Raw genomic sequence first — 15,954 nt, 5'->3', positions numbered from 1 at the left:
GTCGTGATAAAAAGTTACATAAATCGCAACGGCTTTGCTTTGCAAAGATTAACTTAACACTTGCAAATCTTACTTAAGGCACAAAAAAGCGAGGCCGTAAGAGAACGCAAGAGAATGCTGGCTAGTTAGAAATAAAAGCAAACTGAAGCTGCATGAACTGCCCATCCCCTGGCCTTCCTAACATTTTGCAACATTGTCCCGGGTATATCCTGCTGTACAATTTGTGCTATAGCTGGACCATAAAGAAGGCTGATCACCGGAGGTGCTGGAGGAGACTCTTGAGAGTCCCATGGACTGCAAGAAGATCAAACCTATCCATTCGGAAGGAAATCAGCCCTGAGTGCTCACTGGAAGGACAGATCCTGAAGCTGAGGCTCCAATACTTTGGCCACCTCATGAGAAGAGAAGACTCCCTGGAAAAGACCCTGATGTTGGGAAAGATGGAGGGCACAAGGAGAAGGGGACAACAGAGGACGAGATGGTTGGATAGTGTTCTCGACGCTACCAGCATGAGTTTGACCAAACTGCGGGAGGCAGTGGAAGACAGGAGTGCCTGGAATGCTCTGGTCCACAGGGTCACGAAGAATTGGACACGACTAAACACTAAACAACAACAAAGATGGATGACCTCCCTTCTTTTTTACTTTCAATATCGCACGTTGTGCAGGAGTGCCCTAGTGGACAGGGAAGGCCCAAACTCCTGTATTTCCGAACACATGCAATTAGTCCTCAATAGGTCTAAAAAATAACCACAAATAAATACTCTGAAAACCCCAAGAACACTGCAAAATCAGAAGACACCAGCTGACTCAGATCTGAGGCCAATGTGCTCCAGCATCCTGTTCCCACAGCGACCAACATGATTCCTGTGGGAACCCCACAAGCAACACCACTCTCCCAAAGGCATATTGCCTCTGAATACCAGAGATAAGATATATACAGTCATCACGATGAGCAACCACAGATAGCCTTATCTTCCATTAATCTGTTTAACTTCCTCTTAACAGCTGCCCAGGTAGGAGGACATGGCTACACCTTGCGGAAGCAAATTCCAAAGTTTCTCAAAGCTGTGGAGAACTTCTAGTGCCTTAAATAGCTCAGGACTGCAATACCTCAAGGACTGCCTCTTTCCATTTGAACCTACCTGGACCCTGAGATCATCTTGTGAGGCCCTCCTTCGTGTGTCTCCTCCTCAAGATGTCCAGAGGGTGGCAACATGAGAACGGGCCTTCTCTACAGTGGCTCCCTGTCTGTGAGATGCTCTCCCCAGGGAAGTTCACCTGGCGCCTTCATTATACACCTTTAGGCGCAAGGTAAAAACATTCCTTTTTAATCAGGCCTTTGGTTGACCTGATCGACATCCTATGCCCTTTTGAAATGTGGCTCTTTTTGGGGTGGGTGTGTTATTGGGTTATTGTTTTTATTTTAATTTTATATATTGTGATCTTTTCTGTGAACCGCCCTGAGACCTCCGGGTATAGGGCGGTATATAAATTCAATCAATCAATCAATCAATCAATCAATCAATCAATCAATTGTGCTACAAAAGACCTTTCTCCACATCATGCAGAAACCTACATGCCGTTATCATGCTCCTCTCATTACTTGCCACTTTACAAAAACAAAAGCCAACATATAGCTGAATGCCGAATTTTTCCTCGTGGAGTTACTCCACTCCCCCGGTCACAATTTTCGCTCTTCCTTAAGTTTCTTCCTTCCTTGATTTTTTTCCCTCCAGATTGTTTCTAAGGTAAGACTTTTGAAACCATGGGTAGGCAAACTAAGGCCCGAGGGCTGGATCTGGACCAATCACCTTTTAAATCTGGCCTGTGGGTGGTCCAGGAATCAGCCTGTTTTTACATGAGTAGAATGTGTCCTTTTATTTAAAATGCACCTCTGGGTTATTTGTGGGGCATAGGAATTCATTCATTTCCCACCCCCCCACCCCCCAATATAGTCTGGCCCCCCACAAGGTCTGAGGGACAGTGGACCAGCCCCCTGCTGAAAAAGTTTGCTGACCTGTTTTAAACCTTCCCATGAGCTGTGTTCCCCACAGCCCACTGCAGCCAAAGTCCTTTGGGCCCCTCTCCTTCTTAGCCCACTGTAACGCTCAGGATAAGGTGCCCCCCACCCGCGCCATCTCTCCTGGGAAGATCCTATGTGGATTTGGGATCCTGTCTCTGTGACCGGTTTTCCATATTAGCAAAGGACAGTTATCTGTGTGTGGTCCCTTAATGGTATCCAATTAGCTTTCTTCCCAGGGTGGTCCAGCTGTTCCGGAGCAACGATGTCTTGCAGCAGGGAAGGCCTCAGAAAAACAAACGCAGAAGAGTGTCTCATCAAGCACTCCTTTCACCTGAAAACGGTTCCCACTTGGATGTGTCGTATCACATTTCTGGTATATTTAGCGATCTAATGAATCGGAGGCGCACTTCATTTTACACCTGTTTTCCACCTAGTTAGCTTGGCTTTACGCTCCGATGTACCTCAAAGCAGGTGTGTATATAAATATCAGCTTCTCAATCCGATTTGTGTGTCTGACAAAATACGGCTGTTGGCCATGAAAGGCGACAGCACAAACTATCTCCCTACAAGGCAACCCTAAACATTTCTGCTCAGAAGTATTGGATTCAATGGGGGCATATTCCCAGGAAAGTGACTGTGATCACAAATCCAGAAGAAACAGCTTGGGGGATGGGACTTGGGAGTCCAAAAATGTCTGAAGGTAACCATTTTGGCTACCCTGGTGTAGCTGGTAGGTGAATGTCTGCATGTGCGAAAGAAATGGGGTGGTTGGGTAGTTTTGTGTCATTTTAGGGCGTGAAACTTAATTTTTGCAAATTTCTTCAGTGAGGTTTTTTTTTAAGAAAATGCTTATGGGTTTGAGGAATTCAAATCTGCTATTATTTTCATGACTGGACAATATTTAGCTTGGCAAGTCTACGTCTGATGAAGAAGCACATAATCTGCTTTTGGAAAACCAAAGAATTTTGATTTTTCCCTTCTGAAAATGTCAGGCGATGCTAAATAAAAGCAACAATAAAAATAATATTAATATGGAATATAACTGCAAGTACTAGGTAATCGTTTCTAAAGATGTCTATGAAATTTTACACACGTTTTACTTACCATACAAAACTCAGTTAATTTAACCAAAATATTTTTTTTGAATTCACAAATCGTGCCACAACTCTTTGGCCCCTCTCATTTTGGGAATTTGAAAGCTGAAAAACGCAACACACCCTAATTATTGTGGGGTGGGGGAGAGAGAGATTTGAAGAGGAAGGAACAGAGAGATGAGGGGAAGGCTGTTGAGATAATAGTGGGGGTGGGATGTGGAATGCGGTCCTTTTATCCGAGGAGCAAGAAGGGGATGTAGGGGCCGAGCCACAAAATGGAGAACATAGAAGAATGAATTTACAAGATGGAATTTGGTCAACTGCCTGCCACTGAGTCTGGGACGTGACATGTTCCTATGGTGCAGAATGAAGTTGCTTTGTGCTGAGTTCAAGTCATACACAGTCTTGCCAGGGATTCTTTAGCTGTGATTCCTGCATTAGAGGATCCCCTAACCCCTGACATAAGGATCAAAATTAGGCAATGTCTGCGGACAAACGCTGGCTCCCTCAGTCTATAGAGCGAGATGAGCGCCGGTCATATGGCCAGCATGACTAAGCCGCTTCTGGCGAACCAGAGCAGCACACAGAAACGCAGTTTACCTTCCCGGCGGAGCAGTACCTATTTATCTACTTGCACTTTGACATGCTTTCCAACTGCTAGGTGGGCAGCAGCTGGGAATGAGAAACGGAAGCTCACCCTATCGCGGGAATTCAAACAGCCAACCTTCTGATCACCAAGCCCAAGAGGCTCAGTAGTTTAGACCACAGCGCTACCCGTGTCCCATATCTAACACCTACATTCCTCTATTAATGCTTGGCTGAGATAAAGTCTGATATGGCTTCCTTCTTCCAAGGATAGCAAGAGGGGAGCTAGAACTTAAAACCTCTGTAGCTATCTTTCCACTTAGTCCTGCTTCTGGAAGGAATATATTTATTTCTTAAAAAAAGAAAAATGCCAAGGAATTTAATAAAACTTGTTCTGAAATGAAAAAAAAAATAGGCAATGTCGTCGAAGTGCTATACAAATGCTGTATTGTCACCATTATCCTAGCGGCATTTGTAGCCTTTATTCCCCCCCCCCCCCCTGCAAAAATTAGCATCAGAGAAAATTGTAGAAATAATAACACAATGAGTCTAATTGGAAGCCAAATGGTTTTGTTTTTCCTTTTTTCCCTTCCCCTCATCCCCCCCCCTTCTTCTTCCTCTTCTTTTTTTCTGTTTTGTGCCTCCTTTCTTGGTCTTTCTCTTTTTTCATATATTAAGAAAGAGATAAAGAGATAAAAGTGTAATATAACAAGTTCAGTAAGTTAAAAGTGATGTGTAATTTTTCTATTACTATTTATATATTGTTAAAATTGGTTAATTGTGATGAATTGATGTAGCAACTGCTGTGGTTTCCCCCCTTGTTATTGTTGAATTCTAAATAAAGAATTATTCTTTAAACAAAAAGGAAAAAAGAATGTAGCATCAGAGAACCAGCCTTCAATAATAATAATAATAATAATAATAATAATAATAATAATAATAATAATAATTTATTTATTTATACCCCGCCCATCTGGCTGGGCTTCCCCAGCCACTCTGGGCGGCTTCCAAAAAAATATTAAAATACTGTAACACATCAAACATTAAAAGCTTCCCTAAACACGGCTGCCTTCAGATGTCTTCTAAAAGTCTGGTAGTTGTTGTTCTCTTTGACATCTGGTGGGAGGGCGTTCCACAGGGCAGGTGCCACTACTGAGAAGGCCCTCTGCCTGGTTCCCTGTAACTTGGCTTCTCGCAGTGAGGGAACCACCAGAAGGCCCTCGGCACTGGACCTCAGTGTCCAGGCAGAACGATGGGGGTGGAGACGCTCCTTCAGGTATACTGGACCGAGGCCATTTAGGGCTTTAAAGGTCAGCAACAACACTTTGAATTGTGCTCAGAAACGTACTTGGAAACGTTCAAAGGAAAGAAAGAACAGCAAACCAGTATGATACCACAGAATTATATTTGTTTTTCTTCACATTGCAACATCCACATTGTTCATTTTTTTGTGACAAGTTTTATCTCTAATAATTCTGAATACATATTTACTATTATACATTTATACCAAGAGGCACTTCCAGTAATTCTGGCAAAAAAGAGGAGCATCATTATAGTGTCTAACTTACAAAAAACAGTAAAAATAAATAATGTTTATCTAAAAGATTTCTCTCTTTGTTTTTTGTTTTGTTTTTTTGTTTAAATCCCTGTACAGAATCTATTTTGTACAAAACATTTATCAGCCATTAACTAAAAATCACTTAACAAATACTTGTGAAGGGAATATATTAAGTATTGCTACATGTCTTAAGTGCAAGGATATCAGTGAAAGGTAAAAAAAAGATTTCCGCCGGTCCGTGAAAGAGCATCATCTTTAAAAAAAAAAAAAGAAGAAGAAAAGAAAATCACACACACTCACACACACAAAATACAAGGCCTTGTTCTTGAAGTGTTCAAAACGAAAAGAGGAGGCTTGGTTATTACAACAATATTGACAATATATAAATATAAATTAATGAATGTAGTACTTAGTGAAAAGAACACCGTGTTTAAAATGGACCAATACTGATGGCACGTCCCCGTCCCCCACCTTCCTACTTTGGTTAGCAGTTCCCTTTGGGCACGAGTCAGCCGAAAGTGAGGCACTTAGTCCCAATTTCAAGGAGAAATCTGCAGCCCAGTCCCACTCACTGACCTCAACAGGACTGGCTCCCAGGTTCATCTGCATAGAATTGCAGCCTCAAGGAGGAACGTTGTGTGTTTCTGAAGCTGCTAGCTCTCCACCCTAGTTCTCCTTTTTCAGCAACTTCAGGGATTGGGAAACGATTTTCAGCCTAACGGTCACACCCCCCTTCTGGGGAAAGGGAGAAATCGCATGCCGGCAGTGGGCGGAGCCAGAGGGAAGAGTGGAAGGAGCAGCAAATACAAATTTTACCGTTGTGCAGGTATGGAAGAGGCACGGTCTGAGGTCAAGGAGACATTCCCACTTGGCAGGAACTCTCAAGGGGGGGATCAGGACCAGAGAGGAGCATGGCCTGGGGTGCTGGACAGAGAGGGCCGAAATGACACATCTGGCACCTTTGCTACCCCTGAGCTTCATTCTCACGCTCCAAGACCTTATGAAATAATAGTTTCTGAGAGAAATAGCAACCAGGCTTTGATGGCCTGCAGGAGAGGCAGAGCAGTGAGGCTGAACACTACTTTTAATATCAAGCACTGGAAGTGCTGCACTCTGGTTGGCTCATGCCCTTATGTTTTCGTAGTTTTCTTCTTTTTTAAAAAAGAAGTGGAAAGCTCAAGATATTGCTTTAGAGGAAAACCTGCAAGATTTTAGCGCCCGTAAACTCTGCAAAAGGACTCTTCTAAAAAAGAAAGGTGCAAACCTATGTAATGGAACATTGAGAATGCATTCTTTAACAAGTAATAAACAAGGACCGCCACGATCTGCCGAAAGCTCAGGTTGATTAGAAAACATAGCCTGTGTCATCAACAGACACACCTCAGAGGAGGCGCTCCACACCTTGAGTGTTGGGAAGCAAAATGATTCACTGGGGAGACAAATGGGCGTGCAATGCTTTTACAGGGTGTGCACACCCATTTGTTCCAATGTGAATTTTGCACTAACAAAGGAATCGGCTTCAAGTCTTGTGACAGTCAAGTACATAATCATCTTTCAAAGGGTTGCCTAGGGCACCATTTTTAACCTCGGAGGATTAGTCGGATCAAAGCTGGACGTAGTTGCAGAATGTATTTCAAACGTGAGGATGTGCGATTATGCAAACGACGTGAGGCTATGTGCTTGCATCTGGGAAACAAACGGTTAAGCATCACCAGGTGTGGATGCTGTGCACCAGAACGAGCACAAGCAAATCGATCACGCATATGAAAAGGCATGCCTGGGACAAAATGGTGGGGGCCAGGAATTGGCAACTGAGGAGCCTGTGGGCCAAAGCTGACCCCCTGAGTAGCAGCATCTGGGTCTTCAAGTTGCCAAACAGAGACAAGAGGCCTAGCAGATCCCTTCTGTGGGTAGGCTGGAACCTTAGCCTTCCACACACCATCTCCTCTCTTAATAGGCCTCTCCAGTAAAATAGGATCAGGCGATATCAGGAATAATAACATTTGAGCCACTCAGGTTAACCAGAGGTTCAGATAATGCAAATGCTTGAGATTTGAGTTGAAATACAAAGGCCACAACTCTTCTATCGCTCACATTCAGATGCTCTAATCCAATTATAATCTGATTGAAGGCTGGAGCTCCAAGGTGTGTATGGAACTCACCTACCTGCAAGGGCTTTTCTATTTGTTTCAATTGACTTTTCAAGACATTTTACTGTTTGAGGTGAAGGTCAAGATGGCGGCCTGCTCTCCATTCCATTTTCAGAAGCTGACTGGACTGGCAGACGAATCTTGCTTCGATGCTGGCCAGAGGAGAGTGTTCTCCACCATACCAGAGGCACTAGAGTAGATTCGTAGAGAGGGTCCTCCTCAAAGGGGAGCAGTTTGGGGAAGCTTATGAGGAACAGCCAGAATGCTGTGATCACTGCTCCCTAGCACCTGCCTGCTCACTCTGCCAAATGAAAGAGCTGGTTCTGCTGTTTATAACTTCCATCAACATGCATGATGGTATGAATCCACCATTAGCAAGAGTTTCATTGCCTTCCATCTCAGTCCAAATTTTCCTCTAACAATGTCCACTGCATCTTTAGTGATATAAACAGAGTATGCTGAGTTTTTAGACTGCCTCGAAGGGCTTACTTCCTAATTTGTAACTAAACCGGGCCCAAAATCAGGGCATAATGCAGATTTGGAACTTGGCCGAGTTTCCAAAGCAGACATAAGAGTTTGAGTGAGGTGGAAATGATTTTGACACCCATTCCCCGCCCTGAAATTGCATGATCTCTTCTCTTGTTGCCCGTTCAACCATCTCAATTCAAAATCCCATCAGCTCCAAGGCTAATTATGCTGGAATCGTGCTTGCCAGCTGGGGGACACCCAAGTTTTCAAGAAACCAGAAAATGGTATGGCTCTTTGGTGTCCAATTCCTAGCGACACCATATACGAAATCTCTCCCACTGAGCATTGTCAATGAAGGGCAAAACTTAGTTGGCATTTGATAAAGCCACTTATTTTCCTTTCAGCCAAACAAAACCGAAACCAAAAATCCTGTAAGTGTGTCATAACAATATTTTCCAAGGGATTAGTCCTTATCCTGAAATGGATACTGTAAGAGCAATCCGCCACACCAATGAACAAAAAAATTCTGTGCTGTGTGGGAGCTGCAACCATGCCATGCCATTTTATGTGTGGTGTAGCAGACTAAGGCCTGGGAGACCAGGGTTCAAATCACCACTCAGCCACTGTGATATAAATTTAGGGGAGGACAAGGCCATCAATGGCTACTACTAGTTGGTCTCTGCACCTGATCCTGCAGGGATCTTATTATATAACTATGTCTATTTTTGCCTTCATCACTGTTGTGTTCTTCTCATCAGTTTGAAAAATGCTCTTCATTCCTGATCCTCATCGCTCAGAAACACTTTAGGCTTATAAGGAGGTTAGGTTAGCTCCTGCACTCGCAAGAAAGGCTTGTCAAGTTAGAAACGGTCACACCAACGCTACAGAAACCAACAGCACATTGGAAACAAAAGCAGATCTAGTTCTAATGACCACCACTGGCAAAAGACAATCTCTGATTTTACCCTGCTTCCAAAGTTACTCCCTCCTTTCAAATATTCTCTTTCTTGCTCACCTAAGGATTCCCAGGAGCTTTCCAGCAGAGCTAGTTTTTAGGAGCAGGCAGGGGCCTGGAGTTAGGAATGTCTCTCCATTAAAACAATTACTGTGAAGCTGCAGACAGCTCTGAGCTGTGATTTCAGGGTTGCAAGCGATGCAAACTGTTGACCTGTGCATTTATTGCAAAAGAAATCATGCTGATGAAGAAAGGCCCAGCGAGTTTACCAAAATACATTCAAGGGCTTCCGGACACCATGAGAAATGTGTTTGGGCACGATACGCAGAAAGGTTATGCAAAACACACAGATCTCCCCACAAAAAATGCACACACTCTGGAACTGGAATTTTGGTTAATTTTTTGGGATATGTGTTTGGACTGCAGTCACTGATTGTGCTTCAGAGAAAACTGCAAAGAGGAATATTCCTTTGACCACAAGCATTTTGTTTAACCCATGCTTGGTGAGGTTAACTATTTTATTTATTTATTTATTTATTTATTTATTTATTTATGTAAAATATCAGCAGCTCAGAGCAACCCTTGCATTTTAGTACGGAATGATAACCCTCCCCAACTCTCTTCCACCAACCCAGAGGGCTGTGTAGGTAGCACTCTGTGCATGAAGGGACTTTGGAGCCTCGTGGGTTTCCCAGAAATCTGGTCCTCAAATTACAGATAGGGTGGTGGGAGGATGCTGGGCACAAACTTTTGGGTGCATAAGCCAGAGACTTCCTGGTGATTTTGAGTTGTATTAAAAGAACTAGAGGATGCCAGAAAAGTCAGGATAATATGAGAATGCAAGCACTCCTGAAAAGGGCTTCATTGAATGCAGGAATTGTGGGAACAAGAAGACAGGAAGCAGGCAGAGAAACAACCTCTACCGCAACGGCGCCAAGCTAGATGAAAATACAGCCAGATTCAACCTTGAAGGGAGAAGAGGCTATAAACGAAGACAAGGGTAAGCACCTTGAAGGGCGAAGAGGCCATAATAGGGACAAGGATAAGCACTGAGGAAAATCACAGAAAGGGCTGAACCTGTGATCATGACATCACACTGGCATATAAATCACAGGCCTGGGATTCTTAAGTTTTGAAATAAGGGTCATTTCACACATCGACAAATCGGGAAGTTAAGAGCGCACTCAGTAGGAAGTCACCATTGGGGCCAGCCTTACTATGAGGTAAAGTGAGGCAGTAGGAGGGGGGAAGAGATGAGGAGAACAGAGCTGTACCTGCTAAACTATCTGGCTGACCTGAGTTTTGGTGGAGGATGCCACAAGGTGGCGCCTAAGAAAGATCGAAACACTAGCTGAGTTGGATTCAGTCTATGGAATCGAGGGAGGGCACCATCTTGCCATTTGCCTCAGGGAGTGAGATGTGTTGCGCCAGACCTGACTGAACTAATCCCAGTTCTTTGACAAGTGCATTTATACAACACGTGTGTTTGACATCTATCTTTTACATTTCGGGACAACCATGGGAGAAAAAAATGTGTGTGTGTGTGTGTGTGTGTGTGTGTAAAGAGATGGCCATTTCTGTGATTCACCTCAATTTTTTGGTCTACTCTTGCCACTTACAGGACATTACTAAGGCCACATCTGCACCCATTCACTTAAAGCACTGTTATACTACTTTATTAAACAGCAATGGTTTCCTTCAAACATGCCTGGGAACTGAAGTATGTTATGGGTGCTGGGAGCAGTTAGGAGGTCCGTATTCCCCTCCACAGAGCTGCAACTCCCCAAGTGGTTCAACAATCAATTCCTCTTCTCTGGCAACTGTAGCTCTGTGAGGGGGAACCGGTTTCCCCTAACAACTCTCAGAATCCTTAACAAACTACAGTTCCCAGGATTCCATGGGCAAAGCTGTGACAGTTAAAGCAATATAACCACGCTATAAATTGGGTGAGGAGGTGGCCTAAAACAGTGTGAGAGACAACAGTCCCCTAATCAAGTTCCCTCTCCTTTGCCTTTGCCTTTTTCCTAGCACAAAGAATGACTGAGACTCTGATGCTGAAGATGCGTTTCCCTGGAAAATATTTAACTTGCACATGGTAGCTGATGCTAGTAATTCTGCAGGGTGTGATACTTGGAGGCTACTGAGAAGCAAGATTGGGAAAAGAAGGCAGGTAAATAACCACCGTTGAAGCATCATGCATGAGACCGAAGGTACTGGGTCTCAGGAATGGCACACTAACTTTGGCACAATTTCTTAGCACACTTTTAAGTTATGCAAGCAGATCCCTCTCCACATATAGTGCTACTAAAACTCAAGTTGGGCAGTGATCAATGGCTAGACTCTTGATACTGAAACTCAGTTATCCTTGGTAAAACCTGCCTCCAAGGATTGATGCTGAAGTCTCACTACCAATTATGCAAGATCTTATTTGTCGAACGAGCAAATGGCTACATTTTATTTTTTTAAAATAGCTTTTTTTCTTTTTCTCTTAAATTATCTTTACAAAAATGCCCCACCCTTCTTCCCCCTTATTATCTACAAGACCCAAAAGGCATTTCCATATTTACATATAGATAAGCAAATCATGGACAAGGAGATTTAAAAAAAAAAATCAGTTAAGCGACCAAAAAAAAAACATATTGCTGAAGACCTGATCTTCTTTTGCTTTTCAAAACAGCAAAACCGAATTCCAAAGTAAAAATAAATAAATCCTTCTGTTGGATCAAGAAGGACCTAAGCAAGCTATTAATTACCAATTGATTCCTTGTTGCGGAATGGCATGCTTTGACCTCACTTCCAGTGGCTCACACACAAAGGGTAGGCTTCTGTGCTCTTCATTTTAAGCACTGCAAAGGTCCTTTGACTTCAAAGATCCTGGATGATTCCACATCTCTCATCCTGCTGCTTTTAAAGACTGAGAGTGAAACCTCCTTTTAAAAATAAAACCCCACATGACCAACATTAGGGGCCATGGGTAGAATGGGAACAGAAAAAAATAAACACTGACAATGTGCATTTGGCTCCTAAGTTCATATCATTTTCTACACCGGGTGTGAGGAACTGTTTCCAGCTGTTTCTGAAGGACTCCCATCAGCCCCAGCAAGCATGGTCATTGGGAGGTGTGGGTCTGAAACATCTGGAGGGCCAAAGGTTCTACACACCTGTTCTGCACCCACCCACCCAGTCATAATGCCTCCTTAAAGGTATTTTGAGGGGGACTTGAAACCTAATACATGCATTTGCCAGATTATTGTAGCCCTGCAACCATACCTATATAGGAAAAGTTAAATTATAACTGATTCTACATAAGATTTTTTTCCAGCGGACATCAAAGGCTACATGGGAAACCACCTTCACTGAAAAGAAGCATGGTTAATCCCTGTCCTGGAAGAGGAGCAGAAAGATAACCCCACCCTCAAAAGTCCCCCCAACTTCTGCACAGATGCTTTCCACAGGCGCTTCTGCCAAGAGTTAAACCCGTCAGTAGTTTCCCAAACTGTGTTTTGGAGAACTCTGCGGCTCTTTGGAAATCTGCCATGGCTTTTTCAAGGAAGGGGACCTCCAGATGTTGAAAGATTACAATGCCCATCATCCTTGACCACTGGTTACTCTGGCTGGCGCTGATGGCAACTGGAGTCCAAGAACATCCGGAAGGCCACAGGTTCCCCACCACTGATTTTATGGGAAGATCCGTAATGGAAGAATTACTCTCCCCAAAATATAGCTTGCTTCTCACTACCAGCGATATACACATGATTTGCAGCAAACTAACCAATGCTGAACGCGTTCCCCCAAAACAGACAATCTGAAAGCCACTGTTGCAGAGGACCAAGTTTGATGACCCTCCCTGCAAATTCCAGTATGAACTGACAATATCGCAATAAGCCATGACCAAGTATCTCCAGTCATTACTTGACATTAAACTGGGAATCAGCCAACACGCCTCTTTTTTCATAAGCCCACAAGACATCTGGAATCATGTGATTATTATCAAAGGAGCCATTGAAGAGTGCCATGCAAATCTCTCTCCCCAGCGCTTTCTGACTCAAGAGACTGGGAATACCTTTGGACATGACGGATGAGCGCCAGTGGTTGGATGTGCATTCCCTTCTGCAGACTACTGATGTCGGTCGTTTGCAACATGTACAAAGCGTACGTGTGATCCAGTGTAAACTTGTACAGTCTGCAGGTGTGAATACAGCTAGTGTTAACTTGCCAATGGATGCCCCTTTGAGGAAACAAGCTACCAGCCAGCTGCAGAAAAGATTGCTCCAGCCATTGGCTGCCCTTGCTATGCAGAGCCCAAAGCACCCCTGGGTTATGCCTGCCTGAATTATTCTGAGTTGTGCGGAAGAAGAAGAAAGACAGAGTGCTTCTAACACAGGCTCCCCGAGGCTGAGATAAGGAGGTCACATTTGCAGACAAAATTTACACCCCATGCAGGGGCCATTTTCGTGACATTCTGGGGTCGGAACCTTATGCGCATGTGCGGAGATAACATACTCTAGTGTTACAGCCAGCCTCAAATGCAACATCACATCCATTTGTTCAGGGATGCTATGCATACCACCCCACATGTGTATCTATACTGGCAGAACAGAACCAATATTTCACGGATAAGATCACTGACGCCATATCATGGAGACAGAAGAACAAAGGCAGCCGCCACTCCCTTCACTGCGAGCAGAAATTTCTCCTCCTTCTTTTCTCTTTCATTATCACAGTTACCATAATATGCCATCATTAAAAAACGAAAACGAAAACAAAACAAAATGAAGCTGATAAACCCAAGCTAATATTCCCATCCCATACGAAAGTCTGTAAAAGTTGGTGTTGCAGTGTGAAAGCTTCTTTGAGCGGAGGAGTTTAAAGGTAAAGAGAAACAACTTAAACAGCTGTAGGTGCATTATCCCGTATTTCTACAGTGTTGTGTCTAAGTGTTGTGCTGGCTTGTAAAAAGGAACAGGTGCGCAAGTCATCCTTGTCTCAAAATACTGCTCAACATCCTATCCTTGTCATTGGTTTGTCTCGGGCGCTTTGCTTTCCTCTTCCCCTCTGGGCTTCCCTTTTTCTTCCTCCTCCTCTTTTATAGCCTCAATCTCTTCGGAGGGTTGCTTTTCTGCCCCGGCTTTCCGTTCCTCCTCCGCAACGACTTTCTTCCACATCTGATGGTTCTCAAGTAGGTGCTGAGTGATTTGGCAGTAGATTTTCCTCCTCTTCTTCCCTGCAAAACACCACAGGGGAAAATGATGCCTTAAGTTGCAACCGTGGGCAGAGTATGAATAGAAAGGGAAGGTTCGGTGGTAGATGGGATCTGTTTGCACGCAGGGTGCCCCAGGCTCAATCCCAAACACCTCCATTCGGGGCTGGGGAAAATTCATTGTCTGAAACCCTGGGGAGTTGCTACCAATCAGTGTAAATCAGCAGTTTTCAACTTTTTTTGACTCGGGACCCACCTTTAACCCAAGCAAGCATTTCTTAATTTCTTACTATATAATATTTATGGAAGGTGGGAACGTGCATCACGCTACAGTTCACGTGGCTGGCAGCAGGGGGCCACATGAACTGCAGTGTGACAACAATGGGCGAATGAAGCAGGCAGGCTGGTGGCGCAAGTGAACAGGCACACAAAGCAAGCAAGTGGCCAGAAGGGCCTTACCACGTTACCACTGCCACTGTCGTCACCACCGCCTGCCTGCTCATTCACTCGCACACACAGCAGAGGGAGCGAAGCCTGTGGGTTTAAGCAGGCCGCCCAGCTGAGCGAGCCAATGGGCGGATAGTCCAGTGGACTGAGCAAGCAGGCAGCCAGGAGACCGATCCAGGCAGGACTTCATGCACTCCCCATTGTTGCTGCTGCAGTGTCGATGAGCAACATGAGTCGGGGGGGCACCCCTAATGATGACATTTATTTGCATGTTGGCGGAGCTGCTCTCCTAACCCACCAGCTGAAAGTCAAGGGTGCAGAGACCGGGTCTGGTCTTCCTAATGTTGCTGAATGACAAGGTCCATCACTCCTCTACTTTGGTCTGGTGCGGACAATGCTAAGCTAGATAGACCTAAAGTAGAAAGCCTATGTTCCTATGCTTACAGATGGGGATTTAATATTGCAAATGGATTAAGCTGTATCAATTGGGTCGTTGTCACCAGGTTGTTTCATTACAGGATTTTCTCCAGATTAAATTTAGGCTAGGGGCGGAGAATATAGCTTAGCATTTGCCCATGCCATTGTGTGGACCCTGCAAAAAATCTGAATGCATCAAGAGCACCCATCCCACAATGGACAGCTCTCTGGAAGCAAATTAGGGCTTATTTCTGGGTAAACACAGACCTTAAAGGTAAAGGGACCCCTGACAGTTAAGTCCAGTCGTGAATGACTCTGGGGTGGCGGCGCTCATCTCGCTTTACAGGCTGAGGGAGCCAGCGTTTGTCCGCTTCCACAGACAGTTTTTTCAGGTCATGTGGCCAGCATGACTAAGCCGCTTCTGGCAAAACCAGAGCAGCGCACGGAAATGCCATTTACCTTCCCGCCGGAGCAGTACCTATTTATCTACTTGCACTGGCATGCTTTCGAACTGCTAAGTTGGCAGGAGCAGGGACCGAGCAACGGGAGCTCACCCTGTCGCGGGGCCTCAAACCGCCGACCTTCCGATCGGCAAGTCCAAGCGGCAGTGTGGTTTAAAGCACAGTGCCACCCACGTCCCATACACAGACCTTATCTGCACCATAAATTTAAAGAATGATTACATTACTTTAAAAATCAACCTGCCCACTGCCTCAACCCTCCCAGTAAGCAACAGTAATCCATCTGCTGGGAAGCTACTGGTGTGGCTCCACTTCTTCATTTTCTGTGTCCCCCCACCCCCTTTATTTACAATCGAGGTCACATTTGCACCGTACATTTAATGCCCTATTGTGCCACATGGAGAATCCTGGGAACTGCAGTTTGCAAAAGGTGATGACCCAACATGCTAAAATTCCCAGCACCATTCACAAACTACAGTTCTCAGGGTTGCCCATGATTATTCCAGTGGCAAGACAGTACTTTAAGCACATGGTGTGGCTGTGACCTGAACAAATTTACAAAAATGTGCACATCATAGTACCCCACCATAGGTA

General features: G+C 44.5%; 1 protein-coding gene across 2 annotated transcripts in view; it reads right to left on the bottom strand.

The window, feature by feature from the left end:
• Positions 1–5,092: 5,092 nt before the first annotated feature.
• Positions 5,093–15,954, bottom strand: part of PDE3A (phosphodiesterase 3A) — a 276,633-nt gene continuing 265,771 nt past the window's right edge. For both annotated transcript variants that reach the window (XM_083401870.1, XM_083401871.1), the window contains one exon: positions 5,093–14,059. In XM_083401870.1, the coding sequence (XP_083257996.1) occupies positions 13,851–14,059 (209 nt within the window). In that variant the 3' untranslated portion in view covers positions 5,093–13,850. The remainder of the gene's footprint in view (positions 14,060–15,954) is intronic.

Source organism: Podarcis tiliguerta, assembly GCF_965153285.1.
Source record: "Podarcis tiliguerta genome assembly, chromosome: 10".
Classification (NCBI taxonomy): Eukaryota; Metazoa; Chordata; class Lepidosauria; order Squamata; family Lacertidae; genus Podarcis; species Podarcis tiliguerta.
This window is presented reverse-complemented; position numbering and strand designations above follow the sequence as displayed.